The 20,975-nt window shown below is 47.2% G+C and overlaps 1 protein-coding gene across 1 annotated transcript in view; it reads left to right on the top strand.

The window, feature by feature from the left end:
• Positions 1–20,975, top strand: part of LOC138771928 (protein-glutamine gamma-glutamyltransferase 2-like) — a gene marked incomplete at its 5' end in the record, with an annotated part of 57,044 nt that overhangs the window by 18,187 nt on the left and 17,882 nt on the right. The window contains 6 exons of the mRNA XM_069951930.1: positions 327–465; positions 1,681–1,784; positions 3,044–3,289; positions 8,330–8,617; positions 19,616–19,782; positions 20,763–20,896. Of these exons, the coding sequence (XP_069808031.1) occupies positions 327–465; positions 1,681–1,784; positions 3,044–3,289; positions 8,330–8,617; positions 19,616–19,782; positions 20,763–20,896 (1,078 nt within the window). The remainder of the gene's footprint in view (positions 1–326; positions 466–1,680; positions 1,785–3,043; positions 3,290–8,329; positions 8,618–19,615; positions 19,783–20,762; positions 20,897–20,975) is intronic.

Below are 20,975 nucleotides of genomic sequence, written 5' to 3'. Positions count from 1 at the left end.
TGTTGTGTAGTGTGTTGGGTGCGGTGTGTTGTGTAGTGTATTTGGTGTGTTGTGTAGTGTGTTGGGTGCAGTGTGTTGTGTAGTGTATTTGGTGTGATGTGTAGTGTGTTGGGTGCAGTGTATTGGGTGCAGTGTGTTGTGTAGTGTATTTGGTGTGATGTGTAGTGTGTTGGGTGCATTGTATTGGGTGTGGTGTGTAGTGTGTTGGGTGCGGTGTGTTGTGTAGTGTGGTGTGTAGTGTATTGGGTGTGGTGTGTGAGGTGTATTGTGCGGTGTGTTGTATCCTCCAGGCAGGTGGCTGATACTTGATATTCTGCTGTTTTCAGTCTTCCGCTGTCTGGGGATTCCATCCCGCGTTGTGACAATCTATAACTCGGCCCCCGATACCGATCAGACTCTGCAGAAGGAGATTTACTATGATGGGAGCGGAGCGCGGATCCACAGATCACGGAATGACAGCGTCTGGTGAGGAGTTCTGGGACATACGGGACGCACCTCCTCTGTGGGGGATGTAAAGTTACAGTGATACTTACCTGCCCTGGTCCACACTGCAGGACAAGGGGAGGAGCAGGAGCGGGGAGTGCTGGTGCCACAGATGTGGAGGGTAGGGGTGGGTGAGTATTACTGCTAACAATGTATCATCCCTGAAGTGCCCGATTACTCTGGTATATATGGTAATAGGTGATGAAGTGGCATCCCTGCCTGATTACTCTAGTATATATGGTAATAGGTGATGGGGCGGTATCCATGCCTGATCACTCTGGTATATATGGTAATAGGTGATGGGGCGGCATCCCTGCCTGATTACTCTGGTATATATGGTAATAGGTAATGGGGCGGCATCGCTGCCTGATTACTCTGGTATATATGGTAATAGGTGATGGGGCGGCATCGCTGCCTGATTACTCTGGTATATATGGTAATAGGTGATGGGGCGGCATCGCTGCCTGATTACTCTGGTATATATGGTAATAGGTGATGGGACGGCATCCCTGAAGTGCCTGATTACTCTGGTTTATATGGTAATAGGTGATTACTCTGGTATATATGGTGATAGGTGATTACTCTGGTATATATGGTAATAGGTGATGGGGCGGCATCACTGCCTGATTACTCTGGTATATATGGTAATAGGTGATTACTCTGGTATATATGGTAATAGATGATTACTCTGGTATATATGGTAATAGGTGATGGGGCGGCATCGCTGCCTGGTTACTCTGATATATATGGTAATAGGTGATGGGACGGCATCCCTGAAGTGCCTGATTACTCTGGTATATATGGTAATAGGTGATTACTCCGGTATATATGGTAATAGGTGATGGGGCGGTATCCATGAAGTGCCTGATTACTCTGGTATATAAGGTAATTGGTGATTACTCTGGTATATATGGTAATAGGTGATGGGACGGCATCACTGCCTGATTACTCTGGTATATATGGTAATAGGTGATTACTCAGGTATATATGGTAATAGGTGATTACTCAGGTATATATGGTAATAGGTGATTACTCAGGTATATATGGTAATAGGTGATTACTCTGGTATATATGGTAATAGGTGATGGGACGGCATCACTGCCTGATTACTCTGGTATATATGGTAATAGGTGATTACTCTGGCATATATGGTAATAGGTGATGGGACGCGGTCACTGACGCTGGACGTTCTTTTAGGCATTTCCACGTATGGAATGAGTGCTGGATGGAACGGCGAGATCTGCACAGAGAACACAGCGGGTGGCAGGTGCTCGACGCAACCGCGCAGCTAAAATACAGCGGTAACTGCACAGACACTAGTATATACTAGGATATACTCACCGATATACTCACTCATATACTCACTGATATACCGATATACTCACTTATATACTCACCGATATACTGATATACTCACCGATATACTCACTCATATACTCACCGATATACCGATATACTCACCGATATACTCACTCATATACTCACCGATAAACTCACTCATATACTCACCGATATACCGATATACTCACCGATATACCGATATACTCACTCATATACTCACCGATATACCGATATACTCACTCATATACTCACCGATATACCAATATACTCACTCATATACTCACCGATATACTCACCGATATACTCACTCATATACTCACCGATATACCGATATACTCACTCATATACTCACCGATATACCGATATACTCACTCATATACCGATATACTCACTCATATACTCACCGATATACCGATATACTCACTCATATACTCACCGATATACCCACTCATATACTCACTCATATACCGATATACTCACTCATATACTCACCGATATACTCACTCATATACCGATATACTCACTCATATACTCACCGATATACTCACTCATATACTCACCGATATACTCACTCATATACTCACAGATATACTCACTCATATACCGATATACTCACTCATATACTCACCGATATACCGATATACTTACCGATATACTCACCGATATACTCACTCATATACTCACCGATATACCGATATACTTACCGATATACTCACTCATATACTCACCGATATGCCGATATACTCACCGATATACCAATATACTCACTGATATACCGATATACTCACTCATATACTCACCGATATACTGATATACTCACTTATATATTCACCGATATACCGATATACTCACCGATATACCATATACCGATATACTTACCGATATACTCACTCATATACTCACCGATATACTGATATACTCACCGATATACCAATATGATCACTCATATACTCACCCATATACCGATATACTCACTCATATACTCACCGATATACTGATATACTCACCGATATACCGATATACTCACCGATATACACTATTACACAATATAAACCACATTGCACAGAGACATTATACATATACTGTATATCTATATCCTGAGGATCGGTCATGGGAGAAGCGCCGGGCTGTGTGCTTCCCTCCCCAGTAGCAGCCAGTGTATATATTATATAATGTATAATATCTGTATCCTCGCTATCGGCCATGCTTCTATTGACAGGTGAGCTGTGTTGCAGCGGTCCGGCCCCGGTAACGGCCATAAAGGACGGACATGTGGAGCTGAACTACCACACAAACCTCATCTTCTCCAAGATACACACAGACACGACAGTCTCCGTGCGAGACTCTAAGGGACGTTTCAGAAAGGCGTATGGCGGGATCAGACACGTGGGGGACGGGATCAGCACCAAGAGTGTGGGGAGAGATGATCTGGATGACATCACCCGGGACTACAAGTACCCTAGAGGTGAGCGCGACTACCAGTACCCGAGAGGTGAGCGCGACTACCAGTACCCGAGAGGTGAGCGCGACTACCAGTACCCGAGAGGTGAGCGCGACTACGAGTACCCGAGAGGTGAGCGCGACTACCAGTACCCGAGAGGTGAGCGCGACTACCAGTACCCGAGAGGTGAGCGCGACTACCAGTACCCGAGAGGTGAGCGCGACTACGAGTACCCGAGAGGAGAGCACGACTACGAGTACCAGAGAGGTGAGCGCGACTACCAGTACCCGAGAGGTGAGCACGACTACCAGTACCCGAGAGGTGAGCACGACTACCAGTACCCGAGAGGTGAGCGCGACTACCAGTACCCGAGAGGTGAGCGCGACTACCAGTACCCGAGAGGTGAGCGCGACTACGAGTACCCGAGAGGTGAGCGCGACTACGAGTACCCGAGAGGTGAGCGCGACTACGAGTACCCGAGAGGTGAGCGCGACTACGAGTACCCGAGAGGTGAGCGCGACTACGAGTACCCGAGAGGTGAGCGCGACTACGAGTACCCGAGAGGTGAGCGCAACTACGAGTACCCGAGAGGTGAGCGCAACTACGAGTACCCGAGAGGTGAGCGCAACTACGAGTACCCGAGAGGTGAGCGCAACTACGAGTACCCGAGAGGTGAGCGCAACTACGAGTACCCGAGAGGTGAGCGCGACTACGAGTACCCGAGAGGTGAGCGCGACTACGAGTACCCGAGAGGTGAGCGTGACTACGAGTACCCGAGAGGTGAGCGCGACTACGAGTACCCGAGAGTATCATCATAGTGAGTACTCACCGACACCCTCATAGTTACAGCTGCTACTACTGATTGTGGCTGGATGCGGCCTGTACTCACCTGCCCCTGATCCCTCACCAGTGTCCGTGCTGTCAGCTCTTCCTTTTCTCTCTCCTGATATGTAAACAGTGATTGGCTGAGACAGGTTCCCGTTCTTGTCAGCGATTGGCTGAGACAGGTTCCCGTTCTTGTCAGCGATTGGCTGAGACAGGTCCCCGTTCTGGTTGGTGATTGGCTGATGAATTGGGTGGGGGATGGAGATCAGGAAGAGCTGACAGCAGGGACTGTCCGGGCCGGGAGGTGAGTACAGATTTCCTTCTTTTTTTATGTCACACTGTGATTTTCTGAATATACAACTAATGGTCCGGAATGCCCCTTTAATGTGTGTGTGGGGGGGGGGGGAGGGCTCCATTGGCGGATGTCAGGGAAAAGCTATTGGTTTTATCCTTCAGCTTCACCAATACTTTTGTTCTAAGGAGTTTTATATATATATATATATATATATATATATATATATATATAATATGTTTTATATATTGCTGCTGTAGAGTCCCACCCCGGGTGTTCTTTTCTCTTGTACACCGGTCACAAAAGCTTCTTACTCCTGGTTAAGTGGTGATGTAGCGCACTTTCAAGTTTCGCCACTAGATGTCAGTATTTTATATATGTATGTTCCTTTGCGTTTGCACAGCTGAACGTGGAATGGGTTACTGTTTTGCATGCACCATGTGCCTTCACTGACCTATAGGAGATGCTCTTTACTAATAGCCCATCTCTTTCTTTTGCACACATGCCTTTCCACCACTCACAGGGTACCTTACTGAGGGTCCATTTACACAGAAAGATTATCTGACAGATTATCTGCCAAAGATTTGAAGCCAAAGCCCGGAATGGACAATATACAGAGATCAGGTCATAAAGAAAAGCCTGAGATTTCTCCTTTTTTCAAATCCATTCCTGGCTTTGGCTTCAAATCTTTGACAGATAATCTGCCAGATAATCTTTCTGTGTAAATGGACCCTTAGCCCCTGTAAGAAGTTACTTGGTAGGAGCAGGTGTAGCATCAGTCCTTACCTAGATTCTTGTGGGAGGACACACAAAGCAGATGTCCCTGTTGTAGCCAAGCCAGGGCTTGGCTCTGCCAGGACCCTAGTCCGGGACAAGTCAGTTCAGTTTAGTCTGGTCTAGTCTAAGACACAAGTATAGTCAGATGCTACTAGAGACACATAGGGGGACATTTATTAAGGAGTCTAATGTGTGGGACTCTTCTAATGGGGATTGGTGTGTATTTTGTTCCAATAGCTTGTGACTGATTCATTAAGATGTAGCACTGCCATAGTGAATTTATCTAAGTAAAAAGTCACCAAAAAAAGTCACAAAAATATTCACCTGGTACTGACCAGACGTTGGCCTCTTTGTGCGCAAATGATAAATTGGGCGCTAATCCCGGATTATGAGAACTTTTGGGTGAATACTCAAAACAGGCAGATTAAAAAAAAGTTGCATCTAAACAATATTCGCCTGTTGAATACTGGTTCATTAAAAGAACTTAGACCAAAAAGGGTCGAAAATCCAATTATTCACCAAAAATTAGGCGCAAAGCCATTGATAAATTTCCCCCTTAGTTCTTTCTATACTCCTGCTATATCTATTATGTAGTGCTAAACACTACAAAGGGAGAAGAGTCTAAGAATATCCTAGCCCACGCCATGAACCAGCCTAAAAAGTGCAGGGCAGTATCCTGATACACAAGAGGAATTAGCCTGGATAGAACAAAGCTACCAGAGGAAGGTCTACGTATCCTATCTCACAGTGCAGGTGCCTGCACCCCTGGAAACTTAGCTTCACCCAGGTAACCAAGGCTGGGGCTTGTATCACCCTATTAGGATGAGCCCCTAGACACTGTAGGGCAGAAGGTGGTCAGACTATAGTCTATACACAGGTAAGTAACTTCTCACTCTCAAGTATTCTCTCAAGTTCCAGCAGATTACAGTACTACATTGGGGTGGGACTCCTTTGACAAACTCCTCTCCTCTACGCTACTCTACTTCCAACTCTTCAAGCACTGCTACAACTACCTCTCCTCTATTCCTTCAGGCATCTCCGCAGCACAGATCCAGTTAAGCACTAAAGTCTGTACAAAGATTTATTTGCCAAAGTGTTCTGTATTATCCAGAGACTGTACAGTAAAGCTGTTCTATTTGTATCACTGGGACTCAGTCATCTCTTCCTCTGCACCAGCACCTGTACACACTAGCCGCACACCTTGGGTAATTTTCCCCTTTCTGTGGGTGGCGGTACCGATAGCCCAGGTGGGTCATCTCTCCACTCAGGACACAAGAGCCCAAGGGACCCATCACAGCCCGGCAGGTCACGACCATTTCTGGGGAACACTACAGACCGGCCACAACACAAAGCAGGAACCAACATCCCACCTGTGTGCTGAACTAGCGCCAGCGTCACCCGTTTGCTGGACTAGCGCCTGCATCACCCCTGTGTGCTGGACTAGCGCCGGCGTCACCCGTTTGCTGGACTAGCGCCTGCATCACCCCTGTGTGCTGGACTAGCGCCGGCGTCACCCGTTTGCTGGACTAGCGCCTGCATCACCCCTGTGTGCTGAACTAGCGCCGGCGTCACCCCTGTGTGCTGGACTAGCGCCGGCGTCACCCCCGTTTGCTGGACTAGCAGTGACGTCACCCCTGTGTGCTGGACTAGCGCCGGCGTCACCCCTGTGTGCTGAACTAGCGCCGGCGTCACCCCTGTGTGCTGGACTAGCGCCGGCGTCACCCCTGTGTGCTGGACTAGCGCCGGCGTCACCCCTGTGTGCTGAACTAGCGCCGGCGTCACCCCTGTGTGCTGAACTAGCGCCTGCATCACCCCTGTGTGCTGGACTAGCAGTGACGTCACCCCTGTGTGCTGAACTAGCGCCTGCATCACCCCTGTGTGCTGGACTAGCAGTGACGTCACCCCGTTTGCTGGACTAGCGCCGGCGTCACCCTTGTGTGCTGGACTAGCAGTGACGTCACCCCTGTGTGTTGGACTAGCGCCGGCGTCACCCTTGTGTGCTGGACTAGCGCCGGCATCACCCGTTTGCTGGACTAGCAGTGACGTCACCCCTGTGTGTTGGACTAGCGCCGGCGTCACCCTTGTGTGCTGGACTAGTGCCGGCATCACCCGTTTGCTGGACTAGCAGTGACGTCACCCCTGTGTGCTGGACTAGCGCTGGCGTCACCCTTGTGTGCTGGACTAGCGCCGGCATCACCCGTTTGCTGGACTAGCAGTGACGTCACCCCCGTTTACTGGACCAGCGCCGGCGTCACCCCCGTGTGCTGGACTAGCGCTGGCGTCACCCTTGTGTGCTGGACTAGCGCCGGCATCACCCATTTGCTGGACTAGCAGTGACGTCACCCTTGTGTGCTGGAGTAGCGCCGGCGTCACCCCTGTGTGCTGGACTAGCGCCGGCGTCACCCCTGTGTGCTGTACTAGCGCCGGCGTCACCCCGTGTGCTCGACTAGCATCGGCGTCACTCCGTGTGCTCGACTAGCACCGGAGTCACCCCTGTGTGCTGGACTAGCAGTGACGTCACCCCTGTGTGCTGGACTAGCAGTGACGTCACCCTTGTGTGCTGGACTAGTGCCGGCGGCCCTCCTGTGTGCTGGACTAGCAGTGACGTCACCCCTGTGTGCTGGACTAGCGCCGGCGTCACACCTATATCCTCTCTGGCTGCGCTGTACAATAACACTGATACCGTCCATCCATCAGTGCCCCTATACTGATCATCATGTAGAGCTTCTCCTTACCTCCCCTCGGGGTCCTCCTGCGGTGTCTCCAGCATCCGCTCGGCAGTGACAGCCGTCTGAGGAGAACACTGACTGAGGAAGGACGGCACCAGGGCTGGTGATTGGCTGAGAGATGGAAGCGTTGAGTGCGGACCTGGACACACCGCAGGAGGACCCCGGGGAGTCTGGATAGGCTCGGTATTATCTTCCATATAAGGGCAGCAATGTATACATTTAAAGGGCCGGAGTGCCCCTATAAAGCCAGAGTATGGTCAGCTATCCAAAGTGTATGGTCAGCTGATCAGTGGAAGATGCCAGCTGCTTAGCCCCCCGGCACTCCTGTCCATGGGCATGGGGGGGGCACTCTTCTGTATATAGGGGTTGCCATAACAGATAAGTCAATGTTGCTGTTATTTTTGCATCTGCTGAAACAATATTTAACCTGATACATAACAGGTTCTAAAGAAGAGCGTGAAGCGGTGGAGAGAGCCGAACGACTGATGCGGCCAGGCAGGCCGGACACAGAGAAGCTCCAGCCTCTCAGCCCCATCGTGGTTTCCATCACCTCCAGGAATGAGCAGCAATACGGAAGCGACATCAGTGTCAGCGCCACCGTCAGCAACGTGGGAGACGAGAAGAAGGATCTGCAGCTGATGCTCAGCGCCCAGTCTGTACACGACTACGGCATCACACGAGCGCAGCTCTGGAGCCACAGGTTCCACTTCCATCTCTCCCCAGGGGAAGGTAACTCTCTTATCATGATGTACAAGACGAGATATAGATATATATACAGTGGTACCTTAGTTTAAGAGTAACTTGGTTTAAAAGCTCACAGTTTTTCAAAATTGTGACTTGGTTTAAGAGCATTGCTTTGGTTTAAGAGCTCCCTGTACTGGGTGGGAGCGCGAGTGGAGGAGGGGCATGGTCTGCATAGCGGGGTCTACAGCAGATCCACTTCAGGCTGGGGCTTACATCAGGGGACAGGACTGTGGAGGTAATCTCTCCATAGCTGTAACCCCTCCCTCCCCGGACATAGAGCGCTGCATGTATGTGCCCACATCTGTCCTGCTCATTCCTTCCTGCAGTCTGTCAGTCTCTGTCCGCCCTGGTGTTTCCCATCCTCTCCATTACTGTACAGTAACTTATAATATCACAGATTCTGCTGTTTCTGAATGTTTGTTTCATCTGTTTTACATGTTATTCAGAATAATAATCAGTATATTTGGGGTGTGGAACCAATTGTCTGCATTTCTATGAATTCTTATGGGAAAATTTGCTTTGGTTTAAGAGTGGATTTGGATTACAAGCACGGCCCCGCAACAAATTATGCTCGTAACCCAAGGCACCACTGTATATATATATATATATATACTAGGAGGATATATGATAGGAGGATGAGTGGGTACTTCCCGCTAGGACATGACAATGCAGGAATGTGAGGAACAGGATAAGAGCAGCTGTGAGGGAGTTGGTGACCCTGTGCTGCAGGGGCACGGGGAGGGGTAAGTATAGATTCTTTATGTCCCCCCCCCCACACACACACACACACACACACCTGCTGACCCAGGATTTTTATATAAGGCCAGAATGTAATCTGCTCTGGATTGGATTGTACCTGGTAGGGACATGGACAACATACTATTACTGACCAATCCCTGTATACTAATAACCAATAATATTAGTATACAAGGGACAAATACCGCCACACCATGACCACATACTACAATCACACAGTACCTACATTATAAATGGTTACTTAATAATACCACCACACCATGACCACATACTACAATCACACAGTACCTGCATTATAAATGGTTACTTAATACCGCCACACCATGACCACATACTACAATCACACAGTACCTGCATTATAAATGGTTACTTAATAATACCGCCACACCATGACCACATACTACAATCACACAGTACCTGCATTATAAATGGTTACTTAATACCGCCACACCATGACCACATACTACAATCACACAGTACCTGCATTATAAATGGCTACTTAATAATACCGCCACACCATGACCACATACTACAATCACACAGTACCTACATTATAAATGGTTACTTAATAATACCGCCATACCATGACCACATACTACAATCACACAGAACCTACATTATAAATGGCTACTTAATAATACCATCAGTCCACCAGCATTACTACTATACTAGTATTGCACTCTACCACACAGGGGCCAATATTCCCCCATACAGTGACCAGATAGAGGTATATAGCAGCTGTATACCATGTCAGTACAGTTACATACCTGATTTGTCAGTGTGCACTTTATACTATAAGAATTCTAACTCTGGGCACTATAGTGACTTCTACCTCAGTTACCTTACATGAAATACAACCGCACAATTCTGAGTTTCAGTAGCGAATCAATCTTATTATCCTCATTAAAAAATAACATATTAAAAGGAGGGAAACCATACATGAAAAAGACAGTGTCAATCCCGGAGGGTATATACAGGTACTGAATATGATATTATTGCTATCTGCCAATTATGGCATCATATCCTATACATCATTACAGGGTCCACATCAAAGAGAGAATAAAGTGCAGATGTAAAAGCATGTAAAACTACTTGGGAATCTGAGTGCATAAAGTGCTATATACAAGTCAGCACATACATCACTTCCCATTGGTATAGTTCAACCACATTTTGCCCTACAATCTCTATTACCCAGCAAAGGTTTGGGACAGAATAGACAAGTTACCTATAAGTCAATGACAGTCGCACTCCTCCGGGACGCCACCACCCCCCTTCGCCTTTTGCAATCTTCCTCCGGGGGTCTTTTTCATGTATGGTTTCCCTCCTTTTAATATATATTATTTTTTAATGTTGATAATAAAGATTGATTCGCTACTGAAACTCAGTATTGTGTGGTTGTACAGTATTTCATGTAAGTACAGTGCAGACACATCCAGTGACTCACAGGTGACGTCTTCTCTGAGTCGGCCAGGTTTCCTTTACTTTTCCATCATGAAGACTTCTTCCAACCACAAATCATCTCAGCATCTGCCAAACATCTTCAGCACCTTTACCCACCTCTATACAAACTCTCCATCATAGTGCCCCTAAACAGTAACAGAGACCTCTGTGAAGACCAATCTGTAGTCATTTCCCTTTTCTGTGCCTCTGTCTATAGTTAGGTTCCTTCTTTATGCCTGTATCTGTAGTTAGGATCCATCGTTGTGTCCTCATCTGTAATAAGACCCCCTCTTTGTGCCCCATCTGTAGTTGTACTCTCTCTTTTCCGTCTGTAGTTAGGCCCCCCCTTTGTGCCCTAATCGCTAGTTGGCCCCCCACTTTGTGACTCCATCTGCAGTTAGCCCCTCCCCCAAGTGCTAAATAAAGGGTACCCCTTTGTCCTAATAAACTGTGTCTCTTATGAACTGTGTCTATAATAAATAGTGCCACTGTCCCCATACTATACTGTGCCCACAATGGACTTTGCCACTGCCTACCTAATAAACCCCCAATGTACTGTACCACTGTCCCCTCTAATGTACTGTACCACTGTCCCCTCTAATGTACTGTACCTCTGTCCTCTAATGTACTGTACCACTGTCCCCTCTAATGTACTGTACCACTGTCCTCTAATGTACTGTACCACTGTCCTCTAATGTACTGTACCACTGTCCTCTCTAATGTACTGTACCACTGTCCTCTCTAATGTACTGTACCACTGTCCCCTCTAATGTACTGTACCACTGTCCCCTCTAATGTACTGTACCACTGTCCTCTCTAATGTACTGTACCACTGTCCCCTCTAATGTACTGTACCACTGTCCCCGCTAATGTACTGTACCACTGCCCCCTCTAATGTACTGTACCACTGTCCCCTCTAATGTACTGTACCACTGTCCCCTCTAATGTACTGTACCACTGTCCCCTCTAATGTACTGTACCACTGTCCCCGCTAATGTACTGTACCACTGCCCCCTCTAATGTACTGTACCACTGTCCCCTCTAATGTACTGTACCGCTGTCCTCTAATGTACTGTACCACTGTCCCCTCTAATGTACTGTACCACTGTCCTCTCTAATGTACTGTACCACTGTCCTCTCTAATGTACTGTACCTCTTTCCTCTAATGTACTGTACCACTGTCCTCGCTAATGTACTGTACCTCTGTCCTCTGATGTACTGTACCTCTGTCCTCTGATGTACTGTACCACTGTCCCCTCTAATGTACTGTACCTCTGTCCTCTCTAATGTACTGCACCGCTGTCCTCTAATGTACTGTACCACTGTCCTCGCTAATGTACTGTACCTCTGTCCTCTGATGTACTGTACCACTGTCCTCTAATGTAGTGTACCACTGTCCCCTCTAATGTACTGTACCACTGTCCTCTCTAATGTACTGTACCACTGTCCTCTAATGTACTGTACCACTGTCCCCTCTAATGTACTGTACCACTGTCCCCTCTAATGTACTGTACCAATGTCCTCTCTAATGTACTGTACTACTGCCCTCTAATGTATTGTACCACTGTCCTCTCTAATGTACTGTACCACTGTCCCCTCTAATGTACTGTACCACTTTCCTCTCTAATGTACTGTACCACTGTCCCCGCTAATGTACTGTACCACTGTCCTCTCTAATGTACTGTGCCACTGTCCTCTCTAATGTACTGTACCACTGTCCTCTCTAATGTACTGTACCACTGTCCTCTCTAATGTACTGTACCACTGTCCTCTCTAATGTACTGTACCACTGTCCCCTCTAATGTACTGTACCACTGTCCTCTAATGTACTGTACCACTGTCCTCTCTAATGTACTGTACCACTGTCCTCTAATGTACTGTACCACTGTCCCCTCTAATGTACTGTACCACTGTCCCCTCTAATGTACTGTACCACTGTCCTCTCTAATGTACTGTACCACTGTCCTCTAATGTACTGTACCACTGTCCTCTCTAATGTACTGTACCACTGACCCCTCTAATGTACTGTACCACTGACCCCTCTAATGTACTGTACCACTGTCCTCTCTAATGTACTGTACCACTGTCCTCTCTAATGTACTGTACCTCTGTCCTCTAATGCAGTGATTTTCAACCAGTGTGCCGTGGCACACTAGTGTGCCGCGACACATGGTCGGGTGTGCCGCGGGGAAAGTTCCCCAAACTATGGTGCCCCTGTGAAACAGGAGAAAACAATGGGGGAGAGAAACCTGGGGATGGAGGAGAAACAGGGGAGAGAAGCAGGGGGGAGAGAAACATGGGGATGGGGGAGAGAAACAGCGGAGAGAAGCAGGGGGGAGAGAAGTTTGGTGGAGAGAAACAGGGGGGAGAGAAGTATGGTGGAGAGAAGCATGGGGGAGAAGCACAGGAGAGAAGCACAGGAGAGAAGCATGGGGGAGAAGCACAGGAGAGAAGCATGGGGGAGAAGTATGGTGGAGAGAAGCAGGGGAGAGAAGCGTGGTGGAGAGAAGCACGGGGGAGAGAAGCACAGGAGAGAAGTAGGGGGGAGAGAAGCACAGTAGAGTAGTAGGGGGGAGAAGTATGGTGGAGAGAAGCACAGGAGAGAAGTAGGGAGGAGAAGTATGGTGGAGAGAAGCACAGGAGAGAAGCATGGGGGAGAGAAGCACAGTAGAGTAGTAGGGGGGAGAAGTATGGTGGAGAGAAGCACATTAGAGTAGTAGGGGGGAGAAGTATGGTGGAGAGCACAGGAGATAAGTAGGGGGGAGAAATATGGTGGAGAGAAGCACAGGGGGAGAAGAAAACAGGCCCAGGTTTCACACTGAGTGAGTATAAATACATTTAGAATCTATATTATTAACTATATGTATAATATGTACTGTTTTTTGTCATTATTTTTGTCATAATTTGTACTGTTTGTGTCATTTTGTGCCATTTTGGTTGGTGGTGTACCCCGGGATTTTTTAAGTATAAAAAGTGTGCCGCGGCTCAAAAAAGGTTGAAAATCACTGCTCTAATGTACTGTACCTCTGTCCCCTCTAATGTACTGTACCACTGTCCTCTCTAATGTGCTGTACCTCTGTCCCCTCTAATGTACTGTACCACTGTCCTCTCTAATGTACTGTACCTCTGTCCTCTCTAATGTACTGTACCTCTGTCCTCTAATGTACTGTACCACTGTCCTCTCTAATATACTGTACCACTGTCCCCTCTAATGTACTGTACCACTGTCCTCTCATGTACTGTACCACTGTCCCCTCTAATGTACTGTACCACTGTCCCCTCTAATGTACTGTACCACTGTCCTCTCTAATGTGCTGTACCTCTGTCCCCTCTAATGTACTGTACCACTGTCCTCTCTAATGTACTGTACCTCTGTCCTCTCTAATGTACTGTACCTCTGTCCTCTAATGTACTGTACCACTGTCCTCTCTAATGTACTGTACCACTGTCCCCTCTAATGTACTGTACCACTGTCCTCGCTAATGTACTGTACCACTGTCCCCTCTAATGTACTGTACCACTGTCCTCTCTAATGTGCTGTACCTCTGTCCCCTCTAATGTACTGTACCACTGTCCCCTCTAATGTACTGTACCACTGTCCTCTAATGTACTGTACCACTGTCCTCTCTAATATACTGTACCACTGTCCTCGCTAATGTACTGTACCTCTGTCCTCTGATGTACTGTACCACTGTCCTCTCTAATGTACTGTACCACTGTCCTCTAATGTACTGTACCACTGTCCTCTCTAATGTACTGTACCGCTGTCCCCTCTAATGTACTGTACCGCTGTCCCCTGTAATGTACTGTACCACTGTCCTCTAATGTACTGTACCACTGTCCTCTCTAATGTACTGTACCACTGTCCTCTAATGTACTGTACCACTGTCCTCTCTAATGTACTGTACCACCGTCCTCTCTAATGTACTGTACCACTGTCCTCTAATGTACTGTACCACTGCCCCTCTAATGTACTGTACCGCTGTCCTCTAATGTACTGTACCGCTGTCCCCTCTAATGTACTGTACCACTGTCCCTCTCTAATGTATTGTACCACTGTCCTCTAATATACTGTACCACTGTGCTCTCTAATGTACTGTACCACTGCTCCCCTCTAATGTACTGTACCACTGTCCTCTAATATACTGTACCACTGTGCTCTCTTATGTACTGTACCGCTGTCCTCTCTAATGTACTGTACCACTGTGCTCTTATGTACTGTACCTCTGTCCTCTCTAATGTACTGTACCGCTGTCCCCCCCTAATGTACTGCACCACTGTCCTCTCTAATGTACTGTACCAGTCCTCTAATGTACTGTACCACTATCCTCTCTAATGTACTGTACCACTGTCCCCTCTAATGTACTGTACCACTGCCTCCTCTAATGTACTGTACTACTGTCCTCTCTAATGTACTGTACCACTGTCCTCTAATGTACTGTACCACTCTCCTCTCTAATGTACTGTACCACTGTCCCCTCTAATGTACTGTACCACTGTCCTCTAATGTATTGCACCACTGTCCTCTCTAATGTACTGTACCGCTGTCCCCCCCTAATGTACTGTACCACTGTCCTCTAATGTACTGTACCACTGTCCTCTAATGTACTGTACCACTGTCCTCTAATGTACTGAACCACTGTCCTCTAATGTACTGAACCACTGTCCTCTCTAATGTACTGTACCACTGTCCTCTCTAATGTACTGTACCACTATCCTCTCTAATGTACTGTACCACTGTCCTCTAATGTACTGTACCGCTGTCCCCTCTAATGTATTGTACCGCTGTCCCCTCTAATGTAGTGTACCACTGTCCTCTCTAATGTACTGTACCGCTGTCCTCTAATGTACTGTACCGCTGTCCCCTCTAATGTACTGTACCGCTGTCCTCTCTAATGTACTGTACCGCTGTCCTCTCTAATGTACTGTACCACTGTCCTCTCTAATGTACTGTACCACTGTCCCCTCTAATGTACTGTACCGCTGTCCTCTCTAATGTACTGTACCACTGTCCTCTCTAATGTACTGTACTACTGCCCTCTAATGTACTGTACCACTGTCCCCTCTAATGTACTGTACCACTGTCCTCTCTAATGTACTGTACCACTGCCCCCTCTAATGTACTGTACCTCTGTCCTCTAATGTACTGTACCACTGTCCTCTAATGTACTGTACCACTGTCCTCTAATGTACTGTACCACTGTCCCCTCTAATGTACTGTACCGCTGTCCCCTCTAATGTACTGTACCACTGTCCTCTAATGTACTGTACCACTGTCCTCTAATGTACTGTACCACTGTCCCCTCTAATGTACTGTACCACTGTCCTCTCTAATGTACTGTACCACTGTCCTCTCTAATGTACTGTACCACTGTCCTCTCTAATGTACTGTACCACTGTCCCCTCTTTTTTTTTTTTTTTAATCCGATAAGTTTTTATTAACTCTCTCATTGCAGTACAATCATATACATGTAAGGCATCAGTTAAAATGCAGGTAGAAAAGTTTCTTTTTCCAAACATATGAAGTGTAAGCACAGAAAATATCTGGTACATATCTGAGACATTATATACGTCAAGAGCGTTAAATATTATCTGCAATGAGTCCACCATTTTCTACATTTTCCTCCCAAACAGAACATAACGAAAAATGTATGTACAGATATCCTAGCGTTGGTACTGTAGCATAAAAGTCGTACAACACCCTGTGTCGACATTTATATATAACATGAAAAAAGAAAAAAGGAACAAACTTGACAGAAACTACAAAAACCTTGTGGTCCTCACTGTGCCATTCCAATCCTTCCTATATTCCCATCAGAAGAAGCTCACAGGCCTATGCATAAGTGATAAGCTCCCATATTGCTGCTGGTAGCTTCAAAAGTAAGAGAGAGTTTGTACTATTACATCCCCTCCCCATGGTCATGGTTTTTATTACCTGGCCGTTGCGCTTAGGAATTGGTTCCTGCATGTTTGCAACAGCACTTGAGTCGGAACACCTGGTGGATCTTCCCACCTTCCCCATATTTGTTCAAACTTACAAAGACATTTCCTTTTGACATACCCTCCTCTTTCCATTCTAATAATAACATTCATTCTCTTCAAGAATTTGGGTATGGTAGGTGGGTCTTTTTGGATCCATTTGGAGGCTATGCCCTTTCATGCTTGGAACCTTATCCTTTGTACCCCTAGCACAGTATAATCATCCAGATGCATCACTCAGCAGTCCCAGTACATAATGTTGTGGCGACAATATTATAGAGATACCAAAGACCTGCTGGATAATATCTCTTACACCCCTCCAAAAAGTGTCTAGCACCCGGCATTCCCAGAACATATGGATTATATGAGCATCCTCCACATCACACCTTGGACACTTAGATGTTGGCCGGTATCTGATTTTATGCATAATCTGCGGGGTTTTGTAGACCCTATAAAACAAAAATAGCTGTGGCATCCTCTGAGCTTCGCATAGCGATAGAATTGGGACCATTTCCAACACCTCCCTCCATTGTATCTCATCAATGGGTCCTGTGTCTTGTATCCACTTATCCCTTACCATCAGAGGAGCCGCGGTTATTTTTGTTTGTAATAATGAGGTATATGCTGAGGAGATTACTCCCCTTTCTCTAATGGCATCTAGGAGGTGATGGGGCCTCAATGTATGTTGTGTCTGCAGATATTTATGGAACATTACGTTCGCGAGGAGAAAGGTTTCCTTAAGGGAATCAAATGAGACTATTGAGCCATCCCTCCACACCTACGTTACATAATACACTCCCGCATTTCTCCATGGGGAGAATCCCTCTAACCGAAACAATTCTAGTAGTTGCGGGTTTTTCCATAAGGGAGTGAAAGTGGTAAAGCCAGATAAACCTAGAAGTGTTTTGGTTTGGTTCCAAACTTTGCTCAGTAGACGCAGAGTCGGTATGAATCTGCCCTGACCCATAACACAAGCAGTATCTACCGCAGCCAAAGGTGGGGTATGTCCTGTTAGCCAAGTAACCATCGGGCCAGCTATTCCTATCCCCTCCGTCTGCCCCCACCCTTTCATATGCTGAAGCTGGGCCGCGAGAAAGTACAGGAAAGGATCAGGGATTGCTTAGCCACCCTCAGTTTTAGGAGAGTGTCTAATTTAATTCTGTAGAACTACAGATTTATCCCAAATAATAGTTAAGCCAGATTGACGGCCAAACCGAGTAATAATATCCATGATGGGACCAATAGAGTTATCATAGTCATCCGCCTCTTTTGGTGCAGCGCGAGCCACCACACCTCCACTACTTTCCCCACTGGACATCACCCCTTGCCAGGTCGGGTTGTTCCCTTCATCGTCCAGCCCCTCCTCTTCTATCTCCTCACTCTGCTGCTCCTCTTGCACACTGGCCATGTTAACTGTTTGGCTTAATGGCAATTGGGTCTCCTCATCGTCACTCCTCACGACTTCAGGTTGCCGGTCCACAACAGCAAAATCAACTAGACATTCTGCATCGCTACAGATATAATCCTCAGGTAGCTCCTGGGTTTCATCAAGTATTTGAACACTGTCCAATTGGGGAAAAGGACCCGAAAAGAGCTCCTCGGAGTGGGCAAGGGTGGGATGACTATGATGGACTAATGGTGCAGGTTTGGAGACATGAGTGTCAGACTCTTGGCTAGACTCGAGACTGGAGTGAGTGGATAAATGACTGGAAGGACTCTCCGCCATCCATCGTAACAGTTGGTCACGCTGATCGGGCCTCGACAGTTGTGTACCACGCCCCCTGCACAACTGCCCTATAAAGCCGGGGATGGTGGACGTCCCTCTGAAGCACGCGCTGTATCCCCAATCACTTGACCGTGGCTTCCGCCCCCCTGTCCTCTTCGCTTAGCACTACGCATTGTAGTAGCTGTTTAACTTTTTTCAATACAATTTAGCTGTACCAGATAGTGTGTGATAAATTAAAAACTAACAGTATACAGCCGTATACTGGATATAGAATTGTTTTTACAACAATAGAATTAAAGGGCTGGTCAATGCCTTCACGGGATGCAGACTGTGCAAATCAGTAGTAGCAAGATAAGAGGTATTATCCCACACACAGAGTATACAGCTGTATACTCAGTGGGTGTCTCACAACAGCTTCTAAATCAGTTTTTTTAAGTTTTAGCCCTAACAAGGGCTTTTGGGGGTCCCTTCCTACCTAACTTCACCTACAACCTTCCTCTCCCTGCTTTACAGCCTGTCCCTCTCTAGCTCCAACCAGCAAGTGACACGAATCTCAAATGACAATTCTAAGATTCAGGAAGTCATATAGTTAGCCAGCCAATCACAGAGTTTTTTTTAAAAAGTCCTACCTATTCCTAGTGCCTGTCCCTCCCCCCTGCATGTTTATTGGCTATGTTTATTCGATTGACCACAATCGAATAGCTCAAATAGCGTACTATTTGATCGAATACTATTCGCTCATCACTAATAACCATAGGTCAGGACATGAGGATAGCCATTGGTCAGGACATGAGGATAGCCATTGGTCAGGACATGAGGATAGCCATTGGTCAGGACATGAGGATAGCCATTGGTCAGGACATGAGGATAGCCATTGGTCAGGACATGAGGATAGCCATTGGTCAGGACATGAGGATAGCCATTGGTCAGGACATGAGGATAGCCATTGGTCAGGACATGAGAATAGCAATAGGTCAGGACATGAGGATAGCCATAGGTCAGGACATGAGGATAACCAAATTCCCGGGGAATGTAAGGATAGCCATTGGTCAGGTATAATGACTACTTGTGTTATTGTACAGGGGGAAGTGTTTCTGGAAGGATGAATTACTCTACATACAAGAATGAACTGCTGGACAATAACCTGGTGAGAATTACCGCTCTGGTGAAAGAACCAGAACACGACGGTGGCTGCTACGCTGTGACCGAGCAGGACCTCACCCTGTGCAAACCGGCCCTGCTCATCCAGGTAACCGGGAACGGGGGGGGGGGGGGCATAGAGAGTCGTCCGGCAGGTGAGCAAGGTGATAGCCAACGGCTGCTGGAGGTGTTACGCGCTATATACTCCATCTATACCTGGTTATATGCTATATACCTCCATCCATCTGTGTTCCCCATAATGCAATGCTTCAGGCCTGGTCTCTGTCATGTTTCCCATAATGCAATGCTTCAGGCCTGGTCTCTGTCGTGTTTCCCATAATGCAATGCTTTAGGCCTGGTCTCTGTGGCCATGTTTCCCATAATGCAATGCTTCAGGCCTGGTCTCTGTCGCCATGTTTCCAATAATGCAATGCTTCAGGCCTGGTCTCTGTCGCCATGTTTCCCATAATGCAATGCTTCAGGCCTGGTGGCTGTTGCTATGTTTCCCATAATGCAATGCTTCAGGCCTGGTCTCTGTCGCCATGTTTCCCATAATGCAATGCTTCAGGCCTGGTGGCTGTCGCTATGTTTCCCATAATGCAATGCTTCAGGCCTGGTCTCTGTCGCTGTGCTCCCATAATGCAATGCTTCAGGCCTGGTCTCTGTCGCTGTGCTCCCATAATGCAATGCTTCAGGCCTGGTCTCTGTGTTCCCCATAATGCAATGCTTCAGGCCTGGTCTTACCGCTGTGTTTCCGATAATGCTTCAGGCCTGGTCTTTGTCGCCATGTTTCCCATAATGCAATGCTTCAGGTCTGGTCTCTGTCGCCATGTTCCCCATAATGCAATGCTTCAGTCCTGGTCTTACCGCTGTGTTTCCGATAATGCTTCAGGCCTGGTCTTTGTCGCCATGTTTCCCATAATGCAATGCTTCAGTCTTGGTCTCTGTCACCATATTTCCCATAATGCAATGGTTCAGGCCTGGTCTCTGTCGCCATGTTTCCCATAATGCAATGCTTCAGGCCTGGTCTCTGTCGCCATATTCCCCATAATGCAATGCTTCAGTCCTGGTTTCCGTTGTCCTTCTCAGATGCCTCGGGTGGCCGTGCAGTTCCAGCCGGTGACCACCATGGTGGCTTTCTCCAACCCCCTGAGGGAGACTCTGAATGGCTGTGTGATAGGAATATCGGGCAAAGGTCTTCTACATGGAGAGAAGGTCTACAGGTACGGGAAGCAATGAGGACCAAACACTTGTAACTTGTATCACGATTAATACAACAGCTGCTTCCTGCCGACCACCTTC

Source organism: Dendropsophus ebraccatus, chromosome 14 (genome assembly GCF_027789765.1).
Source record: "Dendropsophus ebraccatus isolate aDenEbr1 chromosome 14, aDenEbr1.pat, whole genome shotgun sequence".
NCBI classification, from domain to species: Eukaryota; Metazoa; Chordata; class Amphibia; order Anura; family Hylidae; genus Dendropsophus; species Dendropsophus ebraccatus.
This window is presented reverse-complemented; position numbering and strand designations above follow the sequence as displayed.